The following is a 23,252-nucleotide window of genomic DNA, read 5'->3' on the forward strand; positions in this document are numbered from 1 at the left end:
AAGAATATTAATATTTTGGTTTTTACCCATACACCGATGTGTGTTAGCACTGTATACTCAGTACTTTCCCGAGTCCTGTGAAAAAATATCACAGGCATGTTACTCGTTGCAGTACCCGCTGCCAAAACATAGGATTCAAACTGCCTCTAGCTTCCGGGCAACCTCGGTAGTCTAGTTGGTAAGACACTGCTCTAGAATTGCAAGGGTCGTGGGTTCGAATCCCACCCGAGTAACATGCCTGTGATATTTTTTCACAGGACTCGGGAAAGTACTGAGTATACAGTGCTAACACACATCGGTGTATGGGTAAAAACCAAAATATTAATAAAGTTTGTTAGCAAAAGTTTTCAGTATTTATGGAGTGGCCCTCACTATAGCACAACCACTCACTGTTTATACTGCGAGTGTGAAAGGTTTTTTTACCACTCTGATTCTTGATTAAACCAGAGTCCTTTCCCAGGGCCCAATTTCATAAAGCCGTTTCTAGCAGAAAACTCTCCTTAAAGACCCTGGACACTATTGGTTATTGTCAAAGACCAGTCTTCTCACTTGGTGTATCTAACATACATGTATGCATACAATAACAAACCTGGGCTCAATTGGTCGTCGAAGTTGCGAGATAATAATGAAAAAAAAAATATCTTGTCACACAACATTGTGTGCTTTCAGATGCTTGATTTCGAGACCTCAAATTCTAAATCTGAGGTCTCAAAATCAAATCCTCGGAAAATTACTTCTTTTTCGAAAACTATGTCACTTCAGAGGGAGCCGTTTCTCACAATGTTTTATAGTATCAACCTCTCCCCATTACTCGTTACCAAGTAAGGATTTATGCTAATAACTATTTTGAGTAATTACCAATAGTGTCCACTGCCTTTAATGTACATGTATTCCTATAGGGTTTATTTTTCCTGCATGGAAATATTCGCTCTGGAGTTCACCTTTATCTCAAAAATGCGACCAACCTTTGAACACGTAATTTTCACTTGTTATGCATCTTCATGTATATAGGATTAAAACAAAGTTGCATGGTTCAAGAACCCAAAAGACACTTCGCTTTAAAATAATTAAAAGCAGACTCTTTTTTTTTTTAAAAGGTCACAATGACGTCTAAAGACAAGGCTGATCTCCAAGCGGAGGTGGTTCGTCGTGTTTTCATCGCCGGTATTTTCTTGGTCGCTATGACCTACATCTTGTGGCAATATGACCTCTTTGATGTAACCTTTGACCCAACCTTGACCAATCGACTAGCCTTCACTCTCAGATGGTTGGTGCTTTCTCTCTTTCCAACTGTGGTTGGTGTTCAAGTAAGTTTTATTCAAATGTTTAATCTGTTAATTTGGGTTTAAACTTTTTAACATACTAAAGAAAAGTGAACATAAAAACCTTTTGCTTGCTAAATACTGTGCCTGGTTTTGGACTATTTTAACCCGACTCACAAAAGGGATTAAGCCAAGGTTTTCACAGGTTTTTTATTTCATGTTTGGTTGATCACACACAACATGAACATTGTTTATTTTCAGCGCTAGCTTCTGTTAAATATCTCTAAGAATGATTTACAAATTGTAAAAAAAAAAAAAAAAAAGTTTTAAGAATTTAATACATTTTACGGTGGCATAACAATTATTATTATTATTATTTTTATTATTATTATTATTATAACTGGTTTATTGTAAAAAACATCTGTTTGTCGCAGTCCAAAGACTGAATTAAAATACAGATTAAAATTTTTTATATTATTGAATTAATAAAGTAATTAACTACTTCGAAAAACCTTTAAGAAACAATTATCTAGTTTATTATGCTAATTTTGTTTGTTCATTCTTAGCTCGTGGGCAACGTTCGTTATACCAACATGGACACAGCGGGCGTTCAAACGACCTCTAAACACGCTGAGGAGTTAGTTCGTTTAAACCAACGAGCCCTTCAGAATACCCTGGAGCAGACGTCAGTCCACGTTGCCGTCACGCTCGTCCTGAGCACCCATCTGGATCCCAGTCACCTCAAGATCATACCAATACTCATCTGCATGTTTGTAACTGCCAGGGCGATATTTTACATCGGGTACCTGACTGTAGGAGACCATTTCGGCCGGGCGTTTGGTTTTGCGTTGACGATGTGTGTGAACATGTCATCTCTTATGTATTGCACGTACTGTTTGGTTGTTTATGGAGCAAGTTATGGGTTGACTGTTGAATGATCTATACAGCATTTAAAGGCATTGTACACTATTGGTAATTACTCAATGTGATGTTTTTTTAAGGCGATCTCTCATATAAAATAAAACTAAACAATTCTGATGCCAACAAGGCAGGAAAATGATTCACACAAATTTTCTCCTCATTCAATCTTTTTAAGAAGCATGCACGGGTGATTCAAATATAAATTAGTCTGGTTCTTACCCTGTAGTGGTCTTGGAGTAGTGTGGTAGGTCCCATGGAGGCGGACTGAGGCTATATCGCTGCTGTGCTGTGTCGCTAGAATAAGCAGCTCGTTCCTTGAGCTTGTCCAAGTAAAAGACGGCAGTTCTCCTTCTAATCTTTCCTCATGACCTTGTTGTAACGAAATATCTTGTATCTGAAAAATTAAGACGTTTTGGACAAATCTTTTAGTTGGGTGGCTGAGTACAGTCTAGTACAGCGGACTGTGGTAAAAACCAGTGTGGGTTCAAATCCCGGTGAAGACACTTGACTATAACTTCTTCACTTCCTCCAGGAGTACATGTGCACCTGTGTGGGAGGAGATTGTTCTTGTGCTTTCAGATGCCTTGAAAGCTGAGGTCTTGAATTCAATTAAAATATTTCAGTGAGAAATTACTACTTTCTCAAAAACTACGCTACTTCAGAGGGAGCTGTTTCTCACAATATTTTATACTATCAATAGCTCTCCATTGCTCTTAACCAAGTAAGTTTTGAAGTTAATACTTGTTTTGAGTAGTTACCAATAATGTCCAATACTGTGGAACGTCTTGGGAACCCCTTGCAAATCTCTTAAGATCTTAAAATCTGTTTAGTGTCCAGTGCATTTAAAGAAAAAAGTAACCTACCTGAACAGAGTCAGCTTCCTGGCCTGTAGGTGGTGGCTCGATGGCGAAGGTCTCAACTTTCAGAATGATTCGATCGGTCGGCTGGACGCTAATGAGAAGGAAACAGTCCGCTCTACCGAGAGGTGGGATACCGGGGGAAACGGGAAGCCGGATAAAATCTCTGGACTTGGTGAGACGCTGTCTGCAATCTGTAAAGCAGTAAATCCATTCACAGAAGTGTTGGTTTCATTTCATTTGTTAGTTCCAGTTGTGAATCTAAGGATTCTCAAAAAAAAAAAACTTAATCACTATACTAGCCAAGAACCGCCATTAGGAGAAGACAGTAATATAATAGTAAAACAGTATTTATACAGCGCAAATTGAAAAAAACCAAAGTTTCAGTTTTAGATGTGGGAGGAGAAAAACAGAACCAATTGCTCACTTAAATTTCAAATTGAATTTGAGACCTTAGCCAAGGTCTCGAATTCAAGCATCTGAGAGCACACATCTTGTGTGACAAGGGTGGTTTTTCTTTTATTATTCTCTCGCAACTTCGACGACCAATTGAGTCCAACTTATTTTATGCATATGTTGAGATACACCAACTGAGAAGACTGGTCTATGACCATTACCAAAGGTGTCCAGTGTCTTTAAGACTTGCATCTTCTTTGAAAACAACAGAAATACCTCTTTCTGGTAAATTCTTTTGCGGTAGCTCCATGGTCCGGCTGGATATCTGGAAACCGGTTCCTTGGATCATCTCATCACTGCTGAAGGAGAGTTGTACCTCATTACTATCCGATGTCCAGGAAAATGACGGCAGTTGTCCGCAGAAACGATCTGTCCTTTTGCTCGTTAAATCCTTCAGCTAGAAAATGAAAAAGAAATTCCCCTCTTCAGAATTTTGTTTTCCAATGATGCAGTGCAGGTACATCACTTACTTGAATAATAGGTGTATTATTGTCTGTATGGTTTAACCGTCTTTGGTTGGCTTACACTCTATGAATCAAGATAACGTATGGCAGCCCTTAAGATAAGTTTTTAAAAGATAACTTTTTTAAAGCTGCACCTGTGAGGTTAAGATTTGGGTTTATAGGAAAACTCACAAATTTATATTAAACAAAGAAAAAGCAATTTTTTAAGTTTTTTTAATACCTGAAGGGCGTCCTTCTCACAGTTGTCCGATTCCTCCAGGTCAAAGGTCAGAAGGTCAAATATGAAAAACAAGTCAGGCTTCTGATGAATATTCATAGAGCATTCTTTGCTGCTAGGATATGGGTTGGGATGAAGGAGGGAGCTTATTTGGGTTGATGTTTTGTTGGTCACTGTAACATCCACACAATCTGAAACAATTTAAGGGGGAAAGAAGGCAAAGTATTCTACAGTGAACATAATAATAAAATTGTAATAATTTTGTATTACTTTTTATATGGGGCCTTATCTGCGGGCGTCTCAAAGTGATTATCATTATTTATTTCCAGACAGTTTTTTTAAATATAGTTTATGAATTATGAGACACATGGAGCAACACCTTGTACTGTTAAGTAAGGTGATGCAGGGGTCGATAACACAAAGAGTTAGGACTTGTCCTAACTTAGGACTAGCTAGGATCGTAGGTGGTATAAAAAACTTAAGGCTAGTCCTAAGTTAGGAGAAAATAACTTGTACTAACTTGAGATAGGACTAGTCCTAACTCTTTGGAAATCTACCCCTGATCACTCAGCATACGTTGTTGGAAGCATTGGGGAAAACCCCTTCTCTTTACAGCGATAAGTGTAACTGGGGTGGATTTCACAAAGGTAGTCCTAACTTAGGACTAGTCCTAGGCAATGCTAAGAGATAGGACCAGTCCTAAGTTAGGATGAGTTACTGGTCCTAACTTAGGACCAGTCCTATCTCTTAGCATTGCCTAGGACTAGTCCTAAGTTAGGACCAGTAACTCATCCTAACTTAGGACTGGTCCTATCTCTTAGCATTGCCTAGGACTAGTCCTAAGTTAGGACCAGTAACTCATCCTAACTTAGGACTGGTCCTATCTCTTAGCATTGCCTAGGACTAGTCCTAAGTTAGGACTACCTTTGTGAAATCCACCCCAGGGTTCTTAAATGTGCATTACACAACACACAGGACCTATGGCTTTAAGTCAAATCAGAAGGACGAAGCAGGAATGGTTAAGTGTCTTGCTTGAGGACACACGTGTCAAGATAGGGACTCGAACCCACACTAACTCTTCTGATCCAAAACACAAGAGCTTGATTTTAGCTGACTTGATGGCTAGGCCATGACACCCCAGAATCAGGTATGTTTTTTTTATCCCAGTTGAAACATTCCCTGTTAAGCCCGGTTCATACTTCCTGCTAATGCGAATGCGATATGAATGTTGGCGTCACAAATTCGCAACAAATAATTCGCAGCAGTTCAACTATGCTCAATTCACTTCGCGAATATCTGTGCGAAAGGAGGGTTGTGATGTCAAATTCATGTCAAATTCGCCTTGCATTCGCAGGTAGTATGAACCGGGCTTTATGGTTGACGTGCGATGGAAACTATATTTATTTGTACTCGAGGTAAAGGAAGCACCACCTACCTGGTACTGGTTCATTGTATATCAGGAACTCAGCATGGTAACCCGTGTACGACTCAGAGTTGTCAGTGTTTAGTAGAATAAGCACCTGGTTAGAATCAGAGGTCCAGGAGAACGGCTGATGCAAACCGCAATAAAGATTTGTCTTATCCGTCGTTATATCAACAATCTGAAATTAGAAATTAAACACAACAAAACTACTGGGATGATGTACTTTTATAAGGGAAAGAGTTGGGGGAGGGGGTTGGGGTAGGGGAAAATGGAAGGGGGGGGAGTGGGATGGGATTAAAAAAGAATCAAGTTCTGAGGGTCTGGGGGGGGGGGTAACACAAAAGGGAACTTCTTTTTTTTTATGGCAAAACCAAAGAGTCTTTCAATTTCCTGGAACCAGTGATGCATCTCATGATTATTAAGCAAATGATTGTGCAGAACTTACCATCACATGATCAAATTGGCAGGATTCCATTGGCTCGCCATTGACATCAATTGAAGGCTCCAGCATAAAATCCAGAAATGAGATTGTGACAACCTGGCCGGGCTCGCCCACTATAAGGGTGTGGCAGTCGGCATCATCGGGGTAAGCCTCTGGGTAACCGGGGGAGGTGATGGTACCCCGTGTCACCCCCGTGATGGTACGAGTACAGTCTAAAATAACGCAAATAATCACATCGATAATATAATACAATGTAATCATAATAACTGTACTTATAAAGCGCCAAATTGTCAAAGGATACAAGGCGCTGAAGAAAGAAGGAAAACAAGAGAGAGAACCAAGATGCTGTCGGCCAGAGCTAAGACTAGGGGAAAAGGTGGGTCTTGAGAACCTGTTTGAAGGCTGGAACACCGTTGGAGTTCCTGCTTAGAATAGGTCAAAAATCATATAATATTCATAATTTGGGAGACTAATCATCCTAAAGCCTAGTTCATAGGCCTACTTCCTGTGAATCCAAAGCGTTTTTTAGATATCAACATTTTCATTACATATTAATTTTGTTTTTTACCCATACACCGATGTGTGTTAGCACTGTATAATCAGTACCTTCCTCGAGTCCTGTGAAAAAAATATCACAGGCATGTTACTCGGGTGGGATTCGAACCCACAACCCTTGCCATTCTAGAGCAGTGTCTTACCAACTAGACTACCGAGGTTGCCCGGTAGCTAGAGGCAGTTCTGTTGTTTTGGCAGCGGGTACCGCAATGTTATTTTCATAACAGATGTGCTCAACTTATTCGCAGTGAAAACAGAGCATTCGCAGGAAGTATGAACGGGCTTTACTCACAGCTGAAAAGCTTAAAGGCAGAGGACACTATTGGTAATTGTCAAAGACTAGCCTTCACAGTTGGTGCATCTCTACATATATACATTAAATAACAAACCTGTGAAAATTTGAGCTCAATCGGTCGTCGGAGTTGCAAGATAATAATGAAAGAAAAAACACCCTTGTCACACTATTACGTGTCCATTTGTTGGATATTGCTTGTTACTGGTAATTCAGCTGTAGTTTGCTTATCCTGAAAATCATGTGGAAATTTGGTTGGTAATCCTATTTTTATCAAGGCAAAAATTTCATGCTAAGCTAATTTTTGTGCTTAGCAGCTCTATGAAATTGGACCCTGCTCTTGATTGGTAAATGTCGTGGGTTCGAATCCCACCTGAGTAACATGCCTGTGATTTTGTTCACAGAACTTTGAAAAAGTACTGAAAATACAGTGCTTACACACATATCAGTGTTAGGGTAAAAAAATAATAATAAAAACTTGGCCAATTAAACCTACTTATGATTTCTGTCGATCCTTGAGGTTCAACTTCAAGTGGTTCATACTCTAAGTCAATCACAAACTCCTCATCGCTCCTTGATTTCTCATAAGTCAAGACGGCCTCGTTCCCAGAAGACGTCCAAGAGAAATGTTCGTAATCACCGCAGAAACTCTTTGCATCGTCTGTGAGTGTATTCTTTAGCTAATGATTACACAAGGTCAAAGGTGAAAGTAAGATTAAAGTTGGTTCAGGGTTCAAGGGAGTTGTTTCTTGTTCGTCTGCTCATTAAACAATGAATAGTCCGTCGTAATAATGTTTGAAGATGACAACAGAACTTTGAGAAGAGAAATAACAATTAAACAAAGGTGTAACAAAACAATTGTTGCACGCTGTGACTGGGGTCCATGGGTTTTGTACACCCTCAGTGGTAAATGGCACCCTCGGCTTCACCTCGGGTGCCATTTCCCCCCACGAGTGTACAAAACGCCATGGACCCCATCACAGCGTGCAACAATTGTATGTCAGTACTGAAACATTGCATGTTTTTATCCCGAGAAAGGGACAATTAGCTGGCTCACTATGGCAGTAAACATAACCCCCCTGTCTAGTAAAGTTGTGCCCATCTGTCAAGCATAGTGTTGGAGAGAAATGGACAACTTGGACCAGTGTCAGCCTCAATGAAAGATTTCAAGGTCATGTTAGGATAACCTCTAAGATAAGGGCATCGTGCTTCCAGAGAAGAACACGACTAGTAGGACCCCCCCTTCCAACACTCTTATACTTTGTCTTCTTCACAAGGAACTGTGAAAAACAGGAAGGATAAGCTGACGATGTTCCTTGGACGTCACGTTAGGATGACCTCTAGGATAAGGGCATCAGGTTTCCAGGAAGAACAAGACTAGTAGGAACCCCCCCCCCCTCCTTTCCCATACCCCGATAGTAACCAAGTCAATGTCTTAGGATAAACTTACAGTTACATATTCCTCGCATGGAACTGTGAAAAACAGGAAGGATAAGCTGACCCTGTTACTCGGACTGGTGTGAAACAGAACCTCACATGCCGACGACTGGGCGTCGTTGCTCGAGGGGAACTCGCTGGAGATGTACCGACCCATTCGACCGGTAAATACAAACGAACAATCTAAAAAGCAAAAAAAGTTGTTCAGTTTTTGTTTATACCTGAAATAAAATACTGAGCAGAGTTTGCAGAGTAAAATAAGTTAAGGTTTTTGATGTAATTTTGATATAATTTGGCACCCCGAACAAAGGTATTGACGAAATAAGGACACCACCAACATAGGGCTAGATAGCTCAGTTGGTAGAGCGCCGGCCATTAAACTAGAGGCTGTTGATTCGAATCCCACTCTAGTCAATTTTTTGTTCAACCCCCAAAATAACATAACTTACCTGTAGAAGAAGTTTCAGCTTCATCAGCCTTCAAGTGTTTGGGAACAAAAAGTGAAAATCACAGAGCAATATTTTCAGGAGAGTCGCGTAAATCCATTGTACATACGGTGTACTTGCTAAAATAATTTTCGTGAAGTTGTTTAACTCATTTCTCAAAAACTTCAGCACCTCAGCAAGTAAGGGAAGCTATCTGTCATTATTATCTTTAAATGGTGCGAGTTTAAAGAAACATTACATAATTGGTTTTTGCTAACAAAAACGTTGCTGGCAGTGTAGGCACTTTATGTAATTCACCATATACATAAACTGACAAACCTGTAGAAGTTTGAGATCGATCGGCCATCTGGGTCACGAGAGAATAGTGAAAACCCGATTACAAATTTTGCATTGCATCCATGCAAAAATAAAAATGAATCAAACGCTCACTGAGGGATAAACTCCAAACGCGTAGTTAGATTATTTATTTCTCATCAAAATATGACATTTCAGACAGAAATATTTCAAGGGAGGTTTTCAATTATCATCATCATTAGACCATGTAAATTTTATGTAAATCTGTGATCTTCACGATATTTGTTTCTAACCAATTCTGTAACGTTCCTTTAATGTAAATCTGTGTACATTGTGTTTTTGTGATCTACAAAAAGTACCCAGCCCGTAACTGAAAAAAAGCTAAAGTGACCTGTTTGGGGTGCTTTCGGGATGGTAACGTAGGTGGCATGGAAGCGGTTGAAGACCTCTTCCGACTCTGCACTAAATCGGATCTTGACCTCGTTTGAATCGGCCGTCCATGTGAAAGTTGGTTGATCACCACAAAGTGCCTCTGAACGATTCGTTCCAACGTCAATAATCTAAAATAAATAAGAACCCAACTAAGCATGTTATTCTCCTACTAAATTTGTGATTAAAAAATCATTCATTTTTGTTATTTTGTTCATTTATTTGAATTTTAAAGTTTCAATGTGACAGGTGCGATGTGAACCCCCTACTTTATTTTTGAATTAGTTAGTATCAGTTTCTTTTAATATCATGGCATGGTTTCATTTTAATTGCACTTTTGGGGAAAAAAAACCCCACATTTTTGTATGGCTGCTAAGCAAACCAAAAGTAAACACAAACACAACCAACAAACAAATCCCCCAACCTACCTCAACATAGTTATTTTCAGTACACTCCATTCCACCCTCGAGGGTAAAAGAGTCGAACGTGAGCCTCGGCCTTTTGTCCTGAGGAAGCAAGATCGTCAGTTGGCACTGGAAGAATTGAACAGATTTCCTTGGCCAGTTGGGGGACGTTACTTCACCTGTCTCAGCCTGGATAACTCGATCACAATGCTTGGGTGAGAACGCTTCCTTCGCCGTTGAATTTTCCACAGAGTTCGTTAGGACTCGCTTGGATACAAACCCTTGGGAAACAAGTTCAAGTCAGATGCATTAGGCCAAATAAAACAAAATACAAGTTGATCGTCCCCTCCCTCATCCTTTTTTGAGGCCACATACTTTTTTTAACTATTTTTTATCAAAAAGACCCATTTTTTCGGTGTATTTCAACTTTCAAGATTAACTTATCTTTCTTTTAAGAACGTGTAGGCTAACTAAAGTAAGTAAGTGGTCACTTTAAACTGAAGAATTATTTTTGGCCAATTTGAATTAAAATGCTTGGCGGCCACCTTCGAAAGAAATAACAAATATAAAATAAAAAGGCCCTCATCCTTCTGCCACAAAACAGCCCAACAAGGAATGAAATTGTGTCCTAAGCAGCTATTAAAGGGCTAGTGACAGAACAAGTTTCATTGAAACTTTCAATTCGACGAAGAACTTACTCTCGCACTCACGAACGTTGCACTGTCTCTTCTCTGGTAATACTGGTTTCTGAACGCCATGACAGGCTGCCTTCCCCAACTCATGATTGTTCAACTCCGACACACAAACAGCCCGTGCCTTTACTTCGCCTTAAAAACACACAAAAACAATCAAAAATTGATGTTTCCAACATGAAAATTAAAAATCAAGTTTTCCCGCAGGTTTAGTCTGGTGCTTAGAGGAGTTGTAGATACACGTTACAAAAACAGAGTGATAGGGAAGGGAGCGAGACTCCCAGGTTATCATCAACTGCGTGAGAATAATCTGACATGAACTGCAAGTAGTTTATTTTTGTGTATCAAGTTTTCTAGCGCCCTCTATAGACAGTTTCTGAAAAATTTCTGTGGATTTATTATTAATTTTATGAGGAGTGAAAATTTGTTTTAAAGTTTGTTTTGTTTAGGTTTTGTTTATTGCATTTTCGTTCTAAATAGTTATTTTTTAACAGATGCACTAACATTTTTTTTGATTTTGAGAACTTTTAAACTACCTTGATGGAGTCCACATTGTCGACCACACTCTCCCCATTCCACATCCCAAGTGACGTCATGGCTCGGGGAAAACAACCGCTTAGTATTTCCTATACTCTGTTAAAAAAACCCAGATAATTAATACTTCAAACAAAACTACACTTTCGAAGGCTTAGTTAACTTCGTTTTGGTTCTTGAAATGCTCTGTATCCGACTGAAATTATTTCCTATAACTTTGATTTTTGTTTTACCTGTCTAGTTTGATGTACATGGAGAGTTAAGGTAGTATTACTAATGCCATGCCTCTTCTAAGATCGCTTCATTGGTTACCAATTAAACAGAGGATTGTATTTAAGATTCTTTTATTCGTTTACAAATTCTTTCACAATCAATGACGATATGTAATTAATCAAATCAGAACTATACAAAGTTACTGCTAATTACCTTAAAGTCACCTGGAAGTGGTATTTTTTCAAAATAAAGCTTTTGTCACTATTATATGTGTTTTGATGAGTGGAATGTGAATAAACAGTTAACTAAGGTTTTACAAAATCATTTCTTATGTTGTTTACAAATTTAAGAGTAGACACCGACCCGAGAGGGCGCTGTTAGTGACAAAAGCTTTATTTTGAAAAAAATACCACTTCCAGGTGACTTTAAGTCGTCAGAAAATGACACCATTGCACTGCCGTCTATAGCTAATGGTCAATTAAAAAGTCAATAGTTACCCGAGATGTTGTTGCGTCCCTCACTTTGGTCTCAACAACCCCCTTCCCTATAGCCCCCCAAACAATTAGTGCCATTACGCTAGATTCACTCCGGTTTTTGGCTCTACGCCTGCTCACTCTGTGGATATTCCTTTGTTCAAGGTTTAAATTTTATTTTTTTAACAGTAAATTATTGTAATACATGCAACAATAATAATTGTATGCACATGTTCCAAGAATACAGTTAAGCCTGGTGGAAATAAATACATAGGCAAAACAGTACATACGAAGGCAAAATAATTATTCGAATACCAACCCACGTTTTCATTCTGAGATTCCCCCCCCCCCCCATAAACCAGTTGTCACTAGCTTCCCGTTGCGCATTGTGAAGAGCATGCACAAGAGCTCGACAAATAAAGTGCGCTCGTTTTGGTGTAATTTAATGAAACATTTTGTTCAAAAACACCTTTGGCTCAAGTTTATTTAGAATTGTTTCTGTATCCTGCCACCACGTTTTCATCCGTTACGGAATAAAATAGACTAGGTCGGATTCCTCCGTTGCTGACATCGCATGGCTTGGAATAAAAAAGCTTCACACTTTTTAGAGTGATGTTCCTTTTGTTTTAAATGTAGTGATTAAGTGGCAGGTAGGATATGAAAATATTATTCCATCATTTTGTAGCAGTTCCCATAACCTAGCTTACCTTCGCCGTAGACGCCGTACCTACAAGCATCATGATGGTGATGATTGCGAGGATGGTATACCGTCCAACGCTCCTCTCTGCTACCCCCATTATCGCTCTATGCTTGGACCTGCTGCTCGCGGCGGACTGTCTCTAATGGTGCTTCTCTCTAGCCACAATGCATTGGGACACTACGTTCCAGGTATGTGAACCCCGAACATTCTTTCGGTAGTCATTGTTTGTGTTGACAAAGCCTTTGAAAGGACAACATACAACCAAAAGGAATCTCTGGCCCTGAAATCGAACTACCCCCCCTCCCCCGTGGACCATCATCATCGTCATAATTTTATTCAAAATAGAGCTGGTCGAAGACCTTCGCTGACGAGGAGGATTGGAGGGGGCGGGGAGAGTTGGGGGTAGAATGGGAGACTATGCATTGGGAATGGAGATTTTGCACTTTCTCTAATGGGGATGCAATTCACACCTTTATAGACTTGTAAAAACAAAAATTCCCAACTCACATGAGGTCAAAGATACATCTGACAGGAAACTGCCAGGTTTAAATGGCTGGAGATTCTGTTCTGGTTCCCCTTGCAAAATCTGTGGGAATTTTGCGTCTTGCGGGGCCAGCAATCTCGAACATAGTGTTGTAAGATGGCGGAGAGAGTCAGAACGCTATTATCGCGACATAACGACTTGTCCACAAGGCTACAGCAACTGTGTTTTTTTGTTTAAGGGCTATTTTAAGCGCATCAAGGTGTTGCAACCATGGTTTCACTTTCCAAACCTACCAATTAATGTGTCAGATGCTCAAATGTAAGTAATTCTACCTACACAGCTATAATCTAAGTGGTAAAATCAACATTTATTAAAAACAACATAGCTTTTACCTGGTTTGTTTTTCAGAGCTTGTCTTAATTCAATTCGATTCAAGAATGGCTGCTAGATGTTTGCTGCTGCTCGTTTGCTTTGCACTACGCACTCGTTTCATCGGTGAGTATGTTTAATTTAAACCATGAGAATGCATTCTACGAGAATGTTAACATCTGTCTTTAAAGGCAGTGGACACTATTGGTAACTACTCAAAATAATGATTAGCATAAAACCTTATTTTCGAGTAATGGGCAGAGGTTGATAGTATAAAACATTGTGAGAAACGGCTCCCTCTGAAGTAACGTAGTTTTTGAGAAAGAAGTACTTTTCCACGAATTTGATTTCGAGACCTCAGCTTTAGAATGTTAGGTCTCGAAATCAAGCATCTGACAGCACACAACTTCGTGTAGCAAGGATTTTTTTCTTTCATATTATCTCGCCACTTCGACGACCAATTGATGAGCTAAAATTTTCACAGGTTTGTATGCATAATATGTTGAGACACATTAAGTAAGAAGACTGGTCTTTGACAATTACCAATAGTGTTCAGTGCCTTTAACTTTCTGGTTTCAGGAAACTATAACTCCAAACCGTGGATATAGTAATTTATGAGGTGCAGATAAGTGATTTTCTTGTTTCCCTCTCTCCTCGTTGCAGTTCACTCTCTCAAGATAAACGTGACAAGAACGACGCCTCACGAGATCGAGGGAGAATCAACCTCGTTCACGTGTACCGCTGATGGATTGGGGTATGGATTCCTGCAGTGGATTCTGGACGGCACACCCCTGGACTCGACGCCCTGCTTTGGTTCACAAGACAGGACTCGTTTATGCCTTGATCTTACGCTGTACAGAAATGACTCTGGCAAGACTCTAACATGCACATCGGTTGGGGAATATAAAAACACCGATACAACACTGCGGCTGAACGCACTTCGTAAGCTACCCGCACTTCGTTGAACACAATGCAAAATCTATTATATTATCGTAATTTAACATCTATTATATATCGTTGCGGTACCTGTTCCCAAAACATAAGATTCGAACTGTCTCTAGCTACCGGCCAATCTCGGTAGTCTAGTTGGTAAGAAACTGCTCCCAAGGTTTGTGGGTTCGAGTCCCACCCAAATAACATGCCTGTGATATTTTGACTTGACTCAGGAAAATACTGAGTATACAGTGCTAACATGGGTAAAACAAAAAATACAACTAACTTTCTTATTAAGTGCAATACTAATGGGAGACTTTGGGACGCTAGGTGGCAGCAGACTTACCAGGTAAATTTCCATTGTTTACGTAGTTCTGAGCGTTTGCACATGACCGAAAACAATGGATTATACCTGTAAGTCTGCTGCCACCAAGCATCACAAAAGTCTTCCATTGTGCAAAGTGGGATTCAAAGCACTGTGATGTGCGGTGCCTAAAATGTGACCCGACCTAAATGTAGCCCGTAGGTTCTCCGTAGGTAGCCCGTTATAGGTTCTTGACACTATTGGTAATCACTCAAAATAGTTTATAAAAAACTAACAGTAGGTACAGAGTTTAGGCCACCCTACCCAACATATTAGGTACATGGTTAAAACCAACGGAATTTGTATAGTGTTTTTCATGTTTTCATTTTCATGCAATTATTGTCTATGAATCTTTCTTACTCCCAGATCCACCGGATGTCGTGACCCTCGAGGCTAACACGACTTCCGGTTTGATTTACAAGTTCAACTGTACTGCCTCAGGAGCAAACCCAGCTGTGAAGATCACGTGGTTGGTTAACATAAATGATGTGCAGAGCCGCGAAGTTATCGTTTCGCGGCAAAGTCCGGCCCCATACATGTGGACGACCTCAAGTTGCATAACATTGTACGCAAACACAATAGCGGACGATGGGGGCGTCAGATGCATGACGTCATTTTTAGACAATGATAGTTACGTGGTGAGAGAATTTCTGCTGGATGCGAATATTATTAAAGGTACGTCCCTTTGTTGCTATGTTGCACTACACTACGACATTGGCTACGGCTTAAGATGTGACTGCCTTCCTTCCTACATATTATTCGGGAAGGAGCTTAAGCCATGCAGAGCCAAAACAAAACAACGTGAGTATTTATAAATCTCAGCACCAACGTTCTCAATTTTTTTTTCAGGTACAAATTTTATTGCGGAAACATTAACTACGCAGTCTGAACCCGACGAAAGAACATCAACTACACGGCTCATTCAAAGAACATCAACTACTCTGCCCGATGAAGGAACATCAACTACTCGGCTCGATGAACGAACATCAACTACTCTGCCCGATGAACGAACATCAACTACTCTGCCCGATGAAGGAACATCAACCATGTGGCCTGATGGAAGAACATCAACTTCTCGGTCTGATGAAGAAACTTCAACAGATAGTTCAGTTGACGTCAAAGTTTACGTCATTGTTATCATTTCCGTCATCGTATGTCTCTGTGTTGCCATAGTGATTTTTTGGAGGTACCATCACAAACCAAAACCTCGGCAACCTCCACCACCGTTAAACAAAGCCACCAAGTGGACGTCAGCGGTTCGTACTATTATCAGCTTTTTAATTTTTTTATTTATAACTAATATTTCATGTCAGCATCCATGGTTTGGAATCGAGTGATCGACCATTCCCCATAAGGTATTTTTCGGATAGATGATAAAGTTAATTCGGTCTCAAACGCAGACAAATTTTGGCAAGCAAAAATGTCTTTCACAACGACCAAGAAGCTGGTATTTATCAAAATGGTCGGAGTCCTGAAGAACTATAATAGAATGTACACTTCCGAATGTCAATGATATCATTTATTTCCCAAAATCTCAGGAATGTGTGGAATTAGAGGAGACTGGTTTTCAGCTTCCCGATGTTGACTACTCCTTTCCTCGCGAGAACATCCAGCTTCTTGAGGTTCTAGGGTGTGGGAACTTTGGACAGGTGCACAAGGCCATTGCTAAGGACCTGCTGGAGGTTGGAACAAAAACACTTGTTGCAGTTAAGATTTTGAAAAGTAAGCTTTGGAAATAAAGAGATGTTTCCAAATAATTGAGGTTTTGACTGCAACAGGTCATTCGTTAAAACAGTTTTATCCACAACAGTGTGGTTAACAACTAAGAAAACAACAATCTTTACCAAGGTCCAAGAGTCCCAGGGTCCCAGAGTCCAGAAGTCCAAAGAGCTTCAGCGTCCCAGGGTCACAGAACCCTATGGATCGAGAGTCTATGGGTTCAATAATCACAGGGTCCAAGAGTCCCACTGTCCCTGAAGCCCAGGGTCCACGAGTCTCAGGATCAAAGAGTAGAGTCCTTAGCCCAAGGGTCCGAGCGTCTCATGGTCCTAGGTTCCACGAGTCACAAAGTCAGAGGGTCCAATAACCCCAAGGTTCAAGAATCCGAGGATCCAAAAGTCTCGGATCAAGGGTCCGAGAATCCCAGGACCTAAGAGTCCCAGGAACCTGAGTCCTACTATGATATTCTTTTGATTTGCGAGTCACTAAAAGCAATTTACATTGTTCTCGTTTCAGAGTCATCTTCTTGCCATCTTTTGGCGGATTTCGAGAAGGAAATCTCGGTTCACAAAACTCTGACCAAGCACTCCAATGTGGTCTCCATGTTGGGTTACTGCACAGACAGAGGTATTGCATTGTCTTGTTCCTTCTTTTTATATTTTTATGGACATGATAAAATAAAGTGTAGTTTGTACATGTTTCATTTTCATTTTCAGGAAACTAAACATGACAGTTAGTCAATAATGTCACTTGGAAAGAAACCATAGATTTGGTCCAAAAGTCTGAATGGACACCTTATGGCAAGTCACTTAAAATTTAGATTTATTACGCTTTAATACGCTGGCTTGATATTCACTTTGAGCATGTTGTAACTGTTTTATAAGGTGCGTTCGTTTAGCTTCCCTGGGTCGACCCCGGTGTGTGACGGTTTTTTTCCCCAGGACGAACGTGTGCAGATAATTACCCACGTTCGTCCTGGAAGAAAAAACCGCCACACACCGGGGTCGACCCAGGGAAGCTAAACGAACGCACCCGTAGATTGGGTGCGTTCGATTAACTTTCCCAGTCGTCCTCGGGGTGCTCATCCGGGTGGCGTATATCTTTTTCCATGACGAACGTGGGCAGATAATTACCCCACGTTCGTCCTGGAAAAAAAATCATTCATCCTTCTCGTGGTGACGTCAGTGTGCCTCGGGCCAGCCCCGAGTGTCCCGCGTGTGGATCGGGTCACGTGGGGCTGCCACACCGGGGTCGACCCTGGGAAGCTAATCGAACGCACCCATCCAACCCTAGGTCCTTGTTATTATACTTTATGAATATTATAATATCCATGTTGTTCTCATCTCAGATCCTTTCTACTTGATTCTTGAATTCCTCCCTGGAGGAAACCTTCAAGACTTCCTAAAGAAGAAGAAGTTATCTTGGAAGGAGTCAAGACAAGTTGACTTTGATGTTGAACCAGCATCTCCCTTCCAGCTTCTCACGTTTGCATCTCAGATCGCCAACGGCATGGATTACTTATCGTTTAAGGGGGTGATGCAGAAACTTGTTTATTGTCAGTAAATGTTTTCATTTATTATTTCGACAAAACCTCCAAAAATGGAGAAGATCAAACTACATCATTACAATAAAAGGAATCAGGATAACCCTGACACTCATGGATTCCCCAGACCACCCTGACAAAGTATGGAACAAAAGGATTGCTGTAGAACGATCTGAGCAATTGACCGAGAAAAATAAACAGTCGAGTAAAAATCATAAAGTCTGTATGATAAAAAATTAAGGTAATATGGTGTATTACAATGCACTAGTGTCGTTATAGCAAAACCAACTGGCAAGCTGAAAAATCCTATACTAGAATGGCTAAACGTTTCTTTGTGAACGCCCATATAGTCTTCATGATGGTTCGCTTCACCCATTACTCTGATGTAGGCCGACACGTGCATGGATTGTTTTTTTATAGGCGAATCCACATTGAACGTGAAACTAAAAATGTTCTTCCTTGTTTTGATCTTTCAACCGTTCACATGTGCACTTTTGTTAATCAATCTCAATGAAAGGGAAATGTGCTATTTGTTTTAAGCCTTCAGAGCGTTCGACATTCACATGAAATGAGAGACAAATCAAAATGGTTTCGAAAACCTCGAGTGGAAAACAAAAACGAAACAAATCACGCGCTATACATTCACCGCGAAAGAAAATACTCTCACACAAAGATAATACAATAATGAAATGACAAATATAACTAATAAATTAAGTATTTTATCCAAGGTAAAAAAGGCACACGTGTTTTCATAAAAAGGTTTCTTAACACTACCTGGACTGGAAGGGTGCACCCAGGCACAATGTGCCAAACATGATATTTTTTTCCGTACGTTTTTGCATAGTTTTGAAATATTTCGAAATGAATCATTAAAAAAATATGATATTTTTATTTTGACATCAAATCTAAACAACGCTACAAATAAATCCCATTTAGTGGTAAAACAGTGTGTCGCTCCTCCAATCCCCTTTACTTCAAATAAAAAAAAAGCCCCTCCCTGGATAGGGTTAAGTTTTTGATTGAAAACTGTGTAGATGTAATAACCAAATTATATAATAATAATGTTGATCATTTTCTAGTGCGCCATGTCTGTCAATGATGACACTCCTGGTGCAAAAACAAGAACTCTGCTTTACACAATGACACAAGACAACCACAAGTTTGAAGGCTATTGTTTCCGAAATAGATGTGTTTTGAGATGAGTTTTGAGTTGGGAACAAGTATCTGCTTTTAGTTGTGTTACATATCGCTTGTTATAAGAAAAGTTCCCGCCAATTCTCAGAGGTTCATTCTTGGTAAAGAATTGTTTTCCTGTAGTGCATTCACCGCGATCTGGCGTTACATTTCCCGCCAATTGTAAGAATATTTCCCGCCAATTTTTAAGAGTAGATTTCCCGCTATTTCTGAGAGACCCGTTCTTGTTATGATTGTTTTCTTGTAGTGCATTCACCGCGACCTGGCTTCCCGTAACATTCTACTGACTGATGACTTGGTGTGCAAGCTGTCTGATTTTGGACTGGCACGTGACGTGTCGGCGACAGAGCAGTATGAAATGGCGTCAAAGGTAAGATCAACTGCGCCCTCAACGGTTGCCTCGTCCCCGGTGCCTCGCCTGAACATCTGACGTCACACTTTGAAGCTCGTGAATAACGCCAGCGGGTAGCCTCTAGCCTAGGTCAATCCCCGTCCATTTCACCTTTCACCTAGATCCATATTGCAGACGACGACCGCAAGTGCATGCTGCCAAACGTCACCTCGGACAAATCAAAACACAGATAGCTTATGTCACTGCATGCGTTTACCTAATGAAATGATTGTATCAAATGAAATTACTGGTTCTGAAAAGCAAGTACCAGTGTCTTGCGGATAAAGACAGGGGACCAGTCTAACTCGTGCCCTTCTCGGTGAAATCCACTCAAAGGCTGTATGATGGAAATGTCTAGTTATTCACTTGTTTACGTCACTCACTTAGGGCGTACCCCCCCCCCCCCATGCAGACAGGGACTGGCCCCGTTTCATCCACGTCCATAATTATGTCGCCATAATTTTTAATTTTAAAACTACAACACTGAATTCTCGATTTACTTGTTTTTATTTATTCTGCGAAGGGATTGTTGCCAGTCCGTTGGTTGGCTATGGAGTGCCTCGTGGACAACACATACACCACGATGAGCGATGTGTGGTCATTTGGAGTCCTGCTGTGGGAAATTGTGACATTGGGTAAGTAGTTTGTCGTGTCATGCTCTCAACAACTTTTACAGCAGCACTTATAACTCGGTAAAGCAAGCAACAGCAATATTTATACAGCAAAAGAAGCAGCAATTAGGTCACAAGCAAACCAACAGCAGTCAACAGCAGCAGCATAATAGAACAAACAAAACTGCAACATCTATAGCCGCACCAATTTCCTTATTAACAAGTAAAGGCCGACCCCAAAACAGCAGCAGAAGAACATGGTTGCAGCGACAGCAACAACAGCAGAAGCAACAGCAGCTACACCATCATAATAGCAATAAAGTGCGACATGCCCAGACGCCCTCTTGTGGCGCAAAAAGATGTTAAATGGGTCCCTCCACAGTGTCACAAAATAATGATTTGCATGGTTTTTACTTAAGATCAATAATTTAGCATCTCTCAATTTCTTTCTTGTTGTGATAAATAAACATGCAGTTATAAGTTAAAGATGATGCTACTTAATGGATAACTTTTGGGGCGCTAGGTGGCAGTCGACTTACCAGGTAAATTCATTGGTCCCGTAATGTGCGCATGCTCAGAACTACGCACACAATGGACATTTACGTGGTAAGTCTGCTGCCACCTAGCGTTCCAAAGTCTGACATTGTGTCCTCCTTCGTAAACAGGTGCTCATCCTTATCGTGGTATGTCGTACAATGACATCATCGATTGCTTAGTTGAGGGTCACAGGTTACCACAGCCAAGACATTGCAGTAAACAGTTGTAAGTCTAAGCACAGGGCACAATTTCATTGAGCTGCTTAAGCACAAAATTTTGCTTAAGCAACAAAATTATTGCTTAGTAAAATCAGACTACCGGCCAAGACTCCACTCAATTGTTATGCTAAGTAAACAGCAGCTAAATACCAGTCACAAGCAATGTATATGACATGAAATTTTGGCCAGTAACATGTGTAAGATAAGCGATCTATTTTCCTGCTTAAGCACATTTTTGCAGCTCTATGAAACTGGCCTCTGGATTAGTATCTTCCACAAAACGTCAAAATAATCGACTCAATGAACACGCTAGCTCAGGGAACCAAGCTTTGCTTCTTAAGCTATATGGGTCCCTCCACAGTTTCATGAATGTCCATGCTTGTTATTCATTTTGACCAATCTTATCTAACAACTATTTATCACTTAACGTCAAATTTACATTGCCTTTGATTTGGTAATAATGATTGTGATTTTGATACTTTGGAATTAAACTGATTGGTTGATTGATTGATTGATTCTCCTGAAGACGATCAGACTATACTGATCAAAAGGTTGAGTCGTAAACCACCGGTTGCCTAATGGGGGACTTTGGAACTCTAGGTGGCAGCAGACTTACCAGGTAAATTTCTATTGTTCACGTAGTTCTGAGCACGCGCACATTACCGAGAACAATGGATTTTACCTGGTAAGTCTGCTGCCACCAAGCGTCCCAAAAGTCACCCATTGGTTGTCCTTTTTCTACTTTAACTTGTTCTATTACAACAAAAAAATGTTTTATTTTATACTTTCTGTTATCAATTGACAGATTTTCTATCATGAAGGAGTGCTGGCGAGAGGTCCCTCGTACACGTCCAACGTTCCTCAGCCTCAAGAGAACTCTGGATGTGATGATCGAAGACGCACCGGTAACGTCGTAACGTTTTACGTAAAGGACACCCTCTAACGATTACTTTAAAAAAAAATCAAGTCAACCAAAAAAATCAACCACATCAAAACCAAGATAAGTTGCGGGAAAGTTTGTCCACAAAATAAGGGCAGCTCATTCAGGACGACTTGTGGATGGATTGTTTTGTTCCAGAATTAGATGTCTGTCCAATACGAAGTGTACTACCCGCACAGACTCCCCACTCAGGATGTTGTGGTTCAACTGTTGTGATTTTAAAGCCCTTGGGAATGTTCTTGTGTGACATACGCATTATACTCAAGGATACATTTTAGTCTTGGTACTTTTTGGAAGCAAATGAACGTGGCTAGAATGGATTACCTTGTGGTTTCCAGTTGATACGAATATCAAGGTATATGGATTAGATCTAATAAACAATCAATATTGCTCCGTCCTTTTGCTAAGATTCCACTTCAGACGTATCCATGTGGAGACCTATTCCCAGTTCTTCAAAAATTAAGGGGACAAGTCTATACGCAAGTTATCTTGGAATAGTTTCGAAAAGGTGCCTAATTGCAATGTTTAATGACTACATGGCAAATTAGAGTTTTTTATGCTGGATAGTTTTTCAAGTAAAAATGTTTTCCATTTCAAATTGTTGTTATATTATATTTTTTTCTCCTCGCAGGTGTACGTGAACATGGCAAACTTTCAACCCGACAAGTACATAATATAAGCTCCAGTGACAGAATGACAACAAATCTTAGTTTTAAACTGGCAATAGCTTCCATTAGATTTTCCTGATGTACAGTGCTGAGATAATAGACCGATCCATTAAGCTCCGCCCCATTTCGTATTGACCAATCACAACGCAACAAAGGTCCGACATGCGTGCGCGTATGCTTGGCGCGCGCGGCAGAGTTGTGCAGAAATGCTTAGACCAATGAACAACCTCCTAAGGTCTATTTGCACTATCTCTAATGAGTTGGGGTGGTTCTGAAAAGAACCGTTGGTTTCAACTCGACGTTTCGATCAGTATGCTCTGATCGTCTTCTGGAGAAAGCTGAATAATTATCTATATCTTTTTTAAACTATGAATTATGGGCAAGTGCAAATAGACCTCATGCACATGACGTCATTTCAGTAGGGCGCCCTCACCTAGAGGTCAAAAGGAGGTTGTTCATTGGCCAATCCGGTGCGCCGCGCGTAATGTGCGTTTCGATTGTTTGGTCACCGTTTTTCCACTAAGATGGCCGCTGGATGACGTCAATGCATAAGGTCTATTGGAGAGCCCACGTGTTCTTGCTCACACGTGCGTCGTGGGCGGAGCCTACTGGATCGGTCTATTGTATGCAGTGCACTTTAAAGTCAATGGACACTAGGTAATTGTCAAAGACCAGTCTTCTCACTTGGTGTATCTCAATAATTTGCACAAAATAACAAACCTGTGCAAATTTGAGCTCAATTGGTCGTCGAAGTTGCGAGATAACCATGT

The 23,252-nt window shown here is 40.4% G+C and overlaps 3 protein-coding genes across 4 annotated transcripts in view; 2 read left to right on the forward strand and 1 right to left on the reverse strand.

The window, feature by feature from the left end:
- Window positions 1-2,344, forward strand: part of LOC139953618 (transmembrane protein 79-like) — a 2,576-nt gene extending 232 nt beyond the window's left edge. The window contains exons 2-3 of one of the 2 annotated variants that reach the window (XM_071953095.1): window positions 1,078-1,307; window positions 1,829-2,344. In XM_071953095.1, the coding sequence (XP_071809196.1) occupies window positions 1,104-1,307; window positions 1,829-2,200 (576 nt within the window). In that variant the 5' untranslated portion in view covers window positions 1,078-1,103 and the 3' untranslated portion in view covers window positions 2,201-2,344. The remainder of the gene's footprint in view (window positions 1-1,077; window positions 1,308-1,828) is intronic. The other variant, XM_071953094.1, reaches the window with a different exon arrangement.
- LOC139953616 (cubilin-like) overlaps window positions 1-12,654 on the reverse strand; it is a 27,070-nt gene extending 14,416 nt beyond the window's left edge. Inside the window, exons 1-13 of the mRNA XM_071953092.1 lie at window positions 12,519-12,654; window positions 11,128-11,224; window positions 10,598-10,726; window positions 9,924-10,180; window positions 9,458-9,626; window positions 8,340-8,509; window positions 7,386-7,569; window positions 6,046-6,254; window positions 5,613-5,778; window positions 4,181-4,368; window positions 3,713-3,893; window positions 3,047-3,234; window positions 2,403-2,577 (exon numbers count right to left, since the gene is read on the reverse strand). Of these exons, the coding sequence (XP_071809193.1) occupies window positions 2,403-2,577; window positions 3,047-3,234; window positions 3,713-3,893; window positions 4,181-4,368; window positions 5,613-5,778; window positions 6,046-6,254; window positions 7,386-7,569; window positions 8,340-8,509; window positions 9,458-9,626; window positions 9,924-10,180; window positions 10,598-10,726; window positions 11,128-11,224; window positions 12,519-12,608 (2,203 nt within the window). The 5' untranslated portion in view covers window positions 12,609-12,654. The remainder of the gene's footprint in view (window positions 1-2,402; window positions 2,578-3,046; window positions 3,235-3,712; window positions 3,894-4,180; window positions 4,369-5,612; window positions 5,779-6,045; window positions 6,255-7,385; window positions 7,570-8,339; window positions 8,510-9,457; window positions 9,627-9,923; window positions 10,181-10,597; window positions 10,727-11,127; window positions 11,225-12,518) is intronic.
- Window positions 12,618-23,034, forward strand: LOC139954039 (uncharacterized). Its single transcript, XM_071953699.1, has 14 exons — window positions 12,618-12,699; window positions 13,404-13,490; window positions 14,028-14,306; window positions 15,028-15,336; window positions 15,511-15,544; window positions 15,725-15,917; window positions 16,200-16,383; window positions 16,897-17,007; window positions 17,729-17,913; window positions 19,365-19,487; window positions 20,032-20,143; window positions 20,785-20,881; window positions 21,680-21,779; window positions 22,446-23,034. The coding sequence occupies exons 1-14, from the start codon at window positions 12,618-12,620 to the stop codon at window positions 22,491-22,493; spliced, it is 1,944 nt and encodes a 647-aa protein (XP_071809800.1). The 3' UTR covers window positions 22,494-23,034.
- The last annotated feature ends 218 nt before the right edge of the window (window positions 23,035-23,252 follow it).

The sequence above is a fragment of the Asterias amurensis genome, chromosome 22 (assembly GCF_032118995.1).
Source record: "Asterias amurensis chromosome 22, ASM3211899v1".
NCBI classification, from domain to species: Eukaryota; Metazoa; Echinodermata; class Asteroidea; order Forcipulatida; family Asteriidae; genus Asterias; species Asterias amurensis.

Coding starts and splice junctions, on each gene's coding strand:
- LOC139954039 (XM_071953699.1), top strand. CDS start 12,618: ATGCTTGGACCTGCTGCTCGCGGCGGACTGTCTCTAATGGTGCTTCTC. Junction 15,545..15,724: donor GCGGAAACATTAACTACGCA/GTCTGAACCCGA, acceptor GCCTGATGGAAG/AACATCAACTTCTCGGTCTG. Junction 15,918..16,199: donor CCACCAAGTGGACGTCAGCG/GTTCGTACTATT, acceptor CCAAAATCTCAG/GAATGTGTGGAATTAGAGGA.